At 38.9% G+C, this 11172-nt stretch overlaps 1 protein-coding gene across 1 annotated transcript; it reads right to left on the minus strand.

Annotated features, from left to right (window-relative positions):
* Positions 1-3668: 3668 nt before the first annotated feature.
* LOC133716010 (DNA-directed RNA polymerase V subunit 5C-like) lies at positions 3669-7249 on the minus strand. Its single transcript, XM_062142739.1, has 4 exons — positions 6893-7249; positions 6165-6338; positions 5344-5457; positions 3669-4104 (listed from the first exon to the last, which is right to left on the minus strand). The coding sequence occupies exons 1-4, from the start codon at positions 7172-7174 to the stop codon at positions 3979-3981; spliced, it is 696 nt and encodes a 231-aa protein (XP_061998723.1). The 5' UTR covers positions 7175-7249; the 3' UTR covers positions 3669-3978.
* Between the last annotated feature and the right edge of the window lie 3923 nt (positions 7250-11172).

The following is an 11172-nucleotide window of genomic DNA, read 5'->3' on the forward strand; positions in this document are numbered from 1 at the left end:
TTGTTTCAGCTGATTTTGATACTTAAATTACACCTGCAGCTCAAAACCATGTCAAAGTAGATATTGCAAATGCACAAATAGTACAAGAACCTGAAAATGTGCAACCACCCCCACCTCAACCTATTCTTAGAAGATCACAGAGAGAAAGAAGGTCAACTCTGGATGCATTAGCTGCAGATTTTCAGGTTTATTTACAGAAGGCAGATTTTGACATTAGTTTTCAAGTAGGCCATTGAAAGTGAAAGTTCTCACCAATGGGAGGAGGCTATGGTTTATGAGTTAAAGTCTATGCATGTCAACAAGGTATGGACACTTGTTGAACAACTAGAGAATCACAAAGCAATAAGCTGCAAATGGGTATTTAAAACCAGAACCAATTCTGATGGGAGTATAGAGAGGTTTAAAGCCAGGCTAGTGGTTATAGGCTTTACACAGTAAGAGGGCATTGACTCTAATGAAACATTTTCTCCTGTTTCAACAAAGGATGCCTTTAGAGTTGTCATGGCTTTAATTGCTCATTATGACATGGAGCTACACCAAATGGATGTCAAGACTGCTTTCTTGAATGTTGAGCTTGAGGAATAAATTTATATGAAGCAACCTAAGGGCTTCATTGAACCTGGAACTGAAAAGTTAGTGGGTAGGCTAAATAGGTCCATCTATGGATTGAAACAAGCTTCAAGGCAGTGGTACTTGAAGTCTGATGCAGTGGTAAGTGATTTTGGTTTCTAAGAAAATCAAGTGGATGAGTGTGTGTACATGAAGCTAGAAGGGAAAGATATTATTTTTCTGATTTTGTATGTTGATGGCATTTTCCTTGCAGGCACTAGTTTGAAATTGCTGAAAAACACCAAAGGGTTCTTGTTAAAGAAGTTTGATATGAAAGACTTAGGTGAGGCAGGTTATGTGCTTGGTATAGAGATTAAAAGAGATAGAGTAAGGCATTTGCTTGGACTATCGCAACAAGGCTATATCAATAAGGTGTTGAAAAGGTTTGACATGCAAAACTGTGCAAGTAGTGAGGTGCCTATGTCAAAGGGTGATAAATTGACTAGGGAACAATGCCCTCAGAATGAGATTGAAAGAGAGACTATGAAGACTAAGTCTTATGCACAGCTTGTAGGTAGTTTGATGTATGCACAAGTGTGCACTAGACCTGGCCTATGCAACAGGCATTTTATCAAGATTTCAGTCCAATCTAGGCCCTGAGCATTGGATAGCAGGCAAGAAGGTTTTGAGGTACCTTCAGAGAACCAAAGATCATCTATTAGTGTATAGAAGAGTCAAGGAACTTGAGGTTGTAGGCTATTTTGATTCATATTTTGCCAGTCACTTTCCTTCCTCTAAAAAGTCGACCTCGGGTTATGTTTTCACACTTGCAGGAGGAGCCATTGCTTGGAGATATCAAGCAAACCCTAATTGCCACTTCTACAATGCAGGCAGAATTCATAGCAATTTAAGAAGCTGTTTGTGAGGGGTTGTGGTTAAAGAATTTTCTGGTTCAGACTAAGGTAGTTGACTACATCATTTCAAAACCAATGAAATTTTATTGTGACAACTCAGCTGCAGTGTTCTTTACTAGGACTAATAAGAGGTCTACTAACTCCAAACACATAGACCTTAAGTATTATAGTGTGAGAGAAAGAGTCAAGCATAGGAAAATTGAAGTTTTGAAGATTTGAACTCTTTTCCAGTTGGCTGATCCTTCCACCGGCCAAGGCGATGACAGTGGCTGCATTCAAACAGCATGCTAATGAAATTGGAGTTTTATCAAGCTTATTAGATGCTTGAAACCAGTGGGAGTGTTGCATTTGAATAAGACTTGTGGTTTTTTGTGTTGTTATTTTCAGAAAATTTTCTCATTATACTGAATTATAACTTTTAATTGAGAAATTGGAGTGCAATGAAATTAAGTTTTCATTTTGGTTTGCAGCCTTACTGAGTGACACATGTACTAAAGTTCATGTTTTGGTTGATTAAATATGATATGGCTATCTGAATGTCATTCTCAATGTTCTATTATATTACTGCAATGTGTACCTGTTCTATCTTGCTTACAGGTTATTAAAGTGAGTACATGAGGGAAAATTTTCAAACTGGAAGTTTTGTACTCAGGTTCATGCATACAGAACCTTAAAGAGGACCAATATCTCATGTGAAATGCAAAATTGACACTTGTAGTTGTGTAGCTACTGTGTTTAGTTAACTAAACACAGTTTGTCTCTTAACTCTGTGTTATTTCAGCATTTTGACAGTTCATGTTATAAGTCTATAAAGCTTGTTATTTATCTCACTGTGCACTAAAGAATGTTATTATACCTGAGACATTATGACTTCTTGTTATAGAAACTATTCCCAGTCCAAGTGGGAGAATGTTAGGGTGCGTGGACTGAGAATATTTCCTTAAAGCATAACAACCGTTATACAACCCTTAGCCCACCCCACCCTTACATATGTCAAGAGTGAGAATCGAACCCATGGCTTTTACAATGTTAGAATTATAACTTACCAACAGGTCACATGTCACAGGTCACCGACAAGAGGGTTATGCATTTATCATATATTTCACCGACAAGAGGGTTATGCATTTATCTTATATAACAATATAGATGAAGATATATGCAATAGAGTTGGATTGAATCTCAAACTCCTTGATGGGACTGAGCTTAGAGTGATCCACTTCTCTTTATAAATAGGAGTCCCTGTGTTCACTCTATATACGCTGAAAATACAGCAGCAACACCGTCTAGCTTTTCACATATTGAATGCTTCACAGGAGGCTTTTTATTGAGTTCCTCATTCCAGCTTCTGCTCATTTCCAGATGGCTCTTCAAGAACAAGGTTGGCATTTTCAGTCTCTTGATCATGCTTATATCAATGTGTATCTGATATGTTCTGGTGTATGTTCATTGATATGTAAATGACATGTTTGAATGTGTTTGTGTTGTTAATGATTGATTGTATATTCTGTGGCAACACCAAGAAGATTCAAGGGGATTGAAACGAAGCCAATAGCTTCCATGGTTGAATTTTCAAAGCAGTGCCTTAAAGCTTCATGAAGAAGGAAAAGCCTGATTGAGGCTTAATGAGGTTAGCTGAGAACTATCAGTAAACCATCAAAGAAGTTTGGTTTTGGAAACTCACTGTGATCAAGCTAATTCATCCAAAATACATGAGTTTGATCATTAACATACAAGGCCAATACCCATGGCCTTTTTATTATTTTTAAGCTTTGAAGCATCTCTTTTATCTTAAAATATTTGACATGAGCTATTCTTCGTCGAAGCAGAGATTGCAAAGACCTATTCTTCGTCGACAGATTGCATATGAGCTAGAAAAGTGGTTATAACTGATCATGCATATCAAGTTGTCAATATGCCACTATTTGAATTGTCTAGCTACCTCACTGGCCTATTTTGGAGGCCTATACATGATCGGCCAAGTGTTCTCAGTTTGTACTTATCAGTTAAGCCAATGCAAGTGGCTTGGAAGTATAACAGCTAAATCGAGACATTTTCCGTCAAGATTGAGACCTATGACTTCAAAGTCTGGGGGAAAATATTTGAGCCCAAATTAACATTTTCCTAATATTTTATCAAATTAATTGACTTTGTATCCTGCGTTCATGTCATCTGATTGCATGAAGTTGAAACAGAACTCATGAGATGAAATAACAATATGATGAATTTTTTCCTTCATAAATGGGGTCAACACATAAATGTGTAGAGTTTCTTCTCTTCTCTAGTATCTGTAGCAACATGTCATTCAAACCTCAAAAGCAAGACCCACAAAATGTAAGTGCTACAAATAGCAATATCTATGGAGATATCTGCAAACTTGTTAACTGACCCACAAACTAAACAGCCCCATCAAATCAAAACCTGCCTTTGTATCTGGTGAAAAACCTATCTATGATGTTAGCTTCTTTTTGTATGCCATAACTACATAAAGTGGCATACAATAAATCTTTTAGAAGGATCAGACAATGCAACGGTAAGTTTTGAGGGCACCAACAGCTCCACCATGGTAAGTAATCTTTACCACCTGTCCCTTCTCCAATCCAAAGTAGCGTGCAAATGCATCGGTTTCCAGCATGAGAGGGAGCTGGGGAAGAAACATAAGAATCAACTGGTTCAGTAATTTAATCAACCAAATTAGAATTGCTGCTTGAATACAAAGAAATAAAGAATCCCCTTTAATCATGTCTTCAGCAGAACTTCTACCTTCAATATTTTCATGAAACACACATAAGATAAAGAGGTGGCAAAGTCAGCAAGAACATGATGTAGGATTAGATTTATTCGCACAGCTGCCTATTTTCATCACCCAATTAACAGTCATTGCAATTACTTACTGCAATAACCTTGTGTTTACTACAGCATCAAATTTCACAGCTACACAAAATTGTGGCCTCAAATTCTTCAAGCTCCTTTAGATTAGTTAAGTAAATGCAATCAGTAATATGACAACAAAATCTTTATGGCCTCAAGTTATGTGACAGTTCTACTTAGGATGAGACTATCTTGCTTCTATATTCTGCCCTTCTCCACAGATTTAAATGGAACAAATGCTAGTTCTGCCATACATTTCTAGAATAAAAAGGGATGATGGTCAAGTGACACTGCATTCAAATCTGTTCTCTCTTAACCCACAAATACCCTTCCTCAATGACGCTTCATTACCCATACTCTAAGATATAACACTGAGAATCCAATTCATTCAGCCAAAAATGGTTTCTAAGAATCCATGTGAAAATAAAGACTGAGTGCAAATTCACTAATTACTTTAGATTTACTAGTGACCAGCTTTAGGTAAAGTTGCTTTAGGATTGGATGGACTTCCAAAAGAGAAATAAACTTTCCATGCTATAAACAATCTGAGAAAAAAGAGATCATTTGATTGAATTCTATACTCCTAACAAATAGAGTAAAGCACTTCTACGGAAACAACAATCAAGGATCAAGATGTCACATGAACTCACTTGCTTCCTTTTGTTTTACTCATTCAAGACTAAACATTAACAGATTATGGCATAGAAGTTTGAAACACTGAGAAGATATGGCAAGCCTAAAATATCCCTTGCTGCCCCACCATCAGTTGAAGTAGTGACTGCCCCCTCATGACATGGAATGTTAGATTCGTTCTACCTTTTAGGTGAGGTAATTATTTCCACTCCCCATTAAATATCATTCTTTATGGGCCAGAAGGAAAGACGGACAGTCCACATGTTCTTATCAAGCATGTAAATTAGTGTTCAAGAGACCTCCATACTCAATCAAGACAAACTTAACCATTTAAAGATTATCCTTGAACATAGGAATGATTATGTCAGCAAATAGTTACCTTCTTGTCTTCCAACTTGTACTTCCTTAGCAGATGTTTCTTTTCTTCAGCAGAAAGTATCTCATACTTTGGCTGTAAAACATGCTTTGTAACATTGACCAGCAGTTCAGAGATCTGAAGCAAAATCACAAGTGTTGTGGTAAAATTGAAACTCTTCAGCTAAACAAACACAAAGAAAGAAAATAAAGGAAAGAAAGCATAGACAGCTGCATTGCTTGTATAAGTTTATACATTACACTTCCATCTAAATTGATATATCATGAAACTCACGTTGAAGACCATCAATTTAAATAGAACTTTAACTCTTGAAATCTTTATACTTATAAAAGGGAGGAAAAAAAGAAGAAGAAAAAAAAAATTACTAGCTAAAACAATATATTGATCTTCTTTGTTCTCAAGTCATATTTCTAAGTAACTAATGATCTTCTGGTAGTTAACCTATCTAGCTAGTAATGTATCTATATAGTGCTGCAGGACTACTGGTTTGTGCTTTCTACTTGTTCAGTTTATGACACTAGGATTTTGATTCCTCTACTTTGCATATCAAGTTATTCAATCACTGTGACCAGTTCCAATGTCTTCCAAAGTCACATATGCGATCCAAGCCATGAGCCAGAATGTTGCCAAATGCAATGTTCAGTTAAAACTAACAAAATGACTGAAGGACAGAGGAGCATTATTTAAACAGAAAAGTTCTATATATTTTTGTTTCAGAGCAAAAGCAGACAAAGGAGCGATCTTGTCAGTTAGGCAAAGTTGCCCCTTAGGCCTTTCAACATCTTTACGGTACAATAACGTAGAATAATCATGAGGCAACTTACGTGAAAAATTTCAACTTTGTAAGGATAGTTTTCCAGTTCTTTTCGAGCATAGGAGTTCATTTTACTTTGCAGGACAAGCATCAGAGAGCTTATATCTTTGTTCAGGAGGTTAGCATAAATGGCACGAACACTCGCCTTTCTGATTTCATCAGTTCCACAGAAGATGACCATAATCTGCAAAAGAAATCGACTTTTAATGCATTACCACTACAACAACTGCCTGTAGACACTTTGGAGTGAATATCAACCAAATATGTGGTGTGGAAAACGAAAAAGAGAATACTTGCATACAATTGCATTAGAAGTATAAAAAAAACATGTAGATAACTATAGATTTCATCAATTCTTGAAGCGCTACATGCCAACAATGTAAAATAATTAGCATTTAGATGACTTCTTAGTGACTAAGCCTCTTCGAACAGAAAAGGAAATTGAGGTTTACATGTCATTTAGCCATATGAAATCCGGTTTACTTTTCGACCAAGCCAGTGTCTAACCAGAGACTGAATTTGATCATTTCATTCATCTCTTGCTCCAACACTCACAATTTTCTTAGAATCATCAGCAAATATCAAGTTTACAAGAGTTCCTTATTTCATTATTTATCCATAGCTATCTCACATCATTATCAATAAATCTATAACAACAAATTTTATCATACAAAGAAACAGGAACTGAGGCTTTGCTCTGTAAAACTATGAATAGAGAGAGAGAGAGAGAAGAGGCACCTTGTTCTTGGAATTGGAGCGGAGAGAGGCGCAGATGGTGAGGCGGTCGAGGTCAGGGTTTTGGCCGAACGCGGTACGGAACTCAGTGAGTGAGCGAGTGAGGTCCGAGTCGGCGACGTAGTAGCCTCGGTCGCTCAGCATCTCCATCACCGTACGACGAGACACGTAGTACCTGTAGCTCTCCAAGCTCCCTCCACCGACGACGTCGCGGCTCGTCATGCATCCCGCCCGGCCTCCTCCACCGCCACCCGAAACGGCGTCGTCCAACACCACGGCAGCCATTCTCTCTCTCTCTCTCTCTCTCTCTCTCGTCTCTTTGGTTTTGCTTGTGAGAGTGAGGGAGTGTTTAGGTGGAGTGGGGAGGGGGGAATATCTAGTGTACACTTGTACAGCTCATTCATTATGTGTCAGAGTGCGCCTACTCGCTTCGACTAGTTTTCAATTTCGTTACTCGCTCTTGTTACTTATAGTGACAATTTGGTTTTGATGCATGACATCGTAGAATTTTCGAATATTTTCAAGCTCAGGAGCTAGCTTAGAGGCCCACTAACATAGATCTCCAGCCTTATGACCTATAAGGTCAAAAAATTTAATAAATTAGATTGATATTACGGGGAGCCTGATATTACACATGTTTTATGAATTTTTTTTTTTTATCAAGAATAAACTTCATTAATAATGAACTGGATACAATGAGTTTTAGCAACATCTCATACATAGAAATGGCCACTGGACTTCACACTGGAACTCCAACATGACTGACTGACAGAGCCAAAAAAGCCCCGACTCAACTACAGACTTAAAACTTGCACTACAATTAACAGGCAAAAACAACATGCGCAGGAACAGTGAATCCTTGACACATAACTTTGTCAACACTAACTCGTCACCCAGAGTCCTCCTGACCTGCCTTTGATCGACCAAGTCTACACTCGTTGTGACTTCGAACCCAACCAAAGTGAAAAGCTAGACCGTCAGACCTGAGACTAAATTAAACCCAAGACCATTGCCACCTAAATGTCAACAACGTCAATCCACACATGCTCCAAATCGCCATTACCTCCACCTGAAATCAACAGGAACAATCCCACTAGAAGGCCAAGGATGATTGTCTGTGCCAGTATGCCACCGTCAGACATTTTCGCCACCGCTGCTGACCCAACTCCAGAACAGGACCGACCTCTAGACCGCCGAATAGAAGATTGCCTATGCCAAAATTGCAGTGCCCCGACCCAACAGCTAAAACTTAAAACAAAACCTTGAAAGTGACTTATTGCTAAAAAACAAACCAAAAGAAACCAAACCCTAAACACAAACATTAAACCCGGCCCAACCCCCATCCATGCTGCGGGCCGCCATACCCACCGCCCTACAACCTATTGCCATCCACCCCCCTCCGACCACCGTTGCTGCAGCAATTGAAGCCCCAATCTCCAATGGAGTTGCTCCGCAATCCGATTGGATCGAAACACATATCCATCAACTAGTCTGCACCGAGCAAAAGCTATTCCTTGCTACACATATAGTTTCCACCACCTTGAACCTAGGCCTCCCCATGATCACTGTCGCACCTCCAGATTCGCCGCCAACTTGACGACGTGCAGGCGCTATCTGACCCTCCAACCCTCCATCCCCCCCCCCCCCCCACCATTCCGGCAAGCAGGGCCACCCCTCCCCATATCCAAGCAAAACAGCCCAAACCCGATCGAAGCAACTTGATCGGGTCGGACACCAGAGGAGCCCAGCGACGCCACCCAGTCACCACCGCCAGGAAGCCTCCGATCCCTCCAACCACAACGCCATCCTCGCGCCGCTGTAGGATAGAACGACCCCACCTGCACGCCCACCAACCACCGATGCCCTTCGCCGTCAGAAGCTCCCAGCGATTTGGAGAGCGCTGTCAACCCCCCACAAATGCTTCTCCCACCGGACCGCGTACACCCGGACACTAGGTCCCTTCTATCCCGTCAGACGACGACGCCGTGAGGGCGTGCCGCCGGACAGGAGCGAATTCTGAATTTTTTTTTTTTTTTTGAGAAGATGAAAATTTTGAATATTAATTGAACACCACGTAAAAACTAGTTTCAAACACCACTCACATATTAATAAGGTTAAATACTTAGATTAGAAAATTTTTAATATTTTGAAAATTTTGAACCGATTCAAACGACTGTGTTTCAGACCAGTATCTCACAAAGAAACCATGAAAACTCCCTTCAAAAGCTAACCATTTCTTTGTAATAGTATTCTAGAAGAGCGACCAAGCCAGTTGGCAGTTATAGATGATGGATTACTTGCCAGAAGAGTTGATAGTTGTAATCCTAGCTAGGTTGCCGATTAAATCCCTAATCCACTTTCACCAATGTTTCAAAACACCGGTGTCTGCGACCTACAATTCGCCAAAACCCATTTCAAAGTAGGTTGTGAGTAGCAAACCTTCCACCGCAGACTCCTCCTCCGCACTGCCTCGAAATTCAAGATTAAATCGTGAAACCTGGAGACGTCGTTGTCCTTCCTTGACAAGTCCTCCACCAGAAAGGTTAAGTGCCCTTTCCAACAACCCGTACGATTTAATATAGAGCTATTGAGCACCTACAATGGTCTGATTCTTGCGGCTCAAAAAACAAAATGTACGTCTGGAACCCATCCATTGCTTTCTTCAAACAATTGTATGGTGTTCCCTCTAAATGTCATTCTCTACTCTACTTTGGTTTTGGCTATGTCTCCGCCGTTGACGAATATAAAGTTATTGCCAAACTATGTTTGGAATGAGAAAGCAAATGCCCACATATTCTCATCCAAAGCCAACATTTGGAAAAGGATTAGAGCCCCACTCTTTTCCAATTTTCCAAATAAAGGGACCCTTTTAAATGAGGTGCTTCTATGTTTGAAGGTTGCCTGTCTGAGACCAATATTTATTGTGGCTCTGTTGATTTATGGGTCATCAGAGATTATGATGTTGTTGATTTCTGGACTAAGTTATTTAACTTGAAGGTTTTCAATCAGCCTGAGGGTATTACTTATTTCATGCCAATCTTGGTTACAAAAACGGGTATATTTGTGAAGAAATGGGTTATTCCAGTGGGGGGTTACAGTTCGAGTTGATAAGGATTGCTCATGAGGAAGATCAACTTGAGACGTATATAGTTAGCAGCATTTTTATTAGTGACAAGATTGAAAATCACATTATGAACTAATTACAGAAAAATACAATAATAATCTATTAGATGACTCGTTTTGTAACAGTGTGAGCATCTCTGGTAAGAGAGCCTTTAAACTGAAGGTCTAGTAAGATGAATATTATTAGTGGCGTGTAACGGTAAAGAACATTGAAAATGAAATGTATGTCATTTTTGGATTATGAGAGGTGGCATCAAATTTGGAATATATTAGGATTTGCCTATATCCATGTTTTGGAGTTCAGTGAGTTTACGGTGATACTTTTCTAGAATGAAGATCATCTTTGACATGAAATTTACCTTGTTTCAATAGTGTTCATCTAGTCAGTAACTGACCAAGGAAATTATGATTAACCACCCTAGGGTGTAAATTCAATGGTGAAAATAATTATTTTTAACTTGAGTTGTTTTGTTTTCCACTGTTATATTTACATCAAACAGTTGTTAAGCATAAATTACTTGGTCAATCACTGATTAGGTGAACACTATTGTATCTTGTTCCCACAGTTAAGATGGTGGGATTCCAATTCTGTTTTTCTAATTTCAAAATGAGACGATTTGGTGTTTATTTAGGAGGAAAAAGCGACCATGTTACTTTGATTTTGTTGTTGTATTAGATTTCTAATTTACACCAAGCAAAGCTTGCACTATATTCGTTTCTACTTCTCAAATTTCTTAAAAGATGCACACATAATCTCGTTTCATTTGTAGAAAGGAAACTAATTCCGGTTCCATGCAAGGAGTATAGGGTGATGGGATGTATTGCAGCACACCACCTCCCCCCCCCCCCCCCCCCCCCAACCAATTTTTTTTTTTTTAAGAAAAAAATAACTTTTATACACACACACATACAAGATGTACATAAGCAACTCAAGCAAATAAATGCATGAAGATAGAAGGAAGATTAGAGACCGACTATTGTTTTTATGGAAATGCTCACAAGTATCGAAAATGACTACAACTTTCAAAACCTTCCACAATTAAAAAAAAAAAAAAACACCCACAGTTTTAAAAGCGCAAATTGTTTTTTTTCTTTTAAACCCACCGTTCGTGAACTCTCTATCCAACCTATAAAACTAGCACAAAACAGTAATGCACGAA

The sequence above is a fragment of the Rosa rugosa genome, chromosome 6 (assembly GCF_958449725.1).
Source record: "Rosa rugosa chromosome 6, drRosRugo1.1, whole genome shotgun sequence".
In the NCBI taxonomy this organism is placed as follows: Eukaryota; Viridiplantae; Streptophyta; class Magnoliopsida; order Rosales; family Rosaceae; genus Rosa; species Rosa rugosa.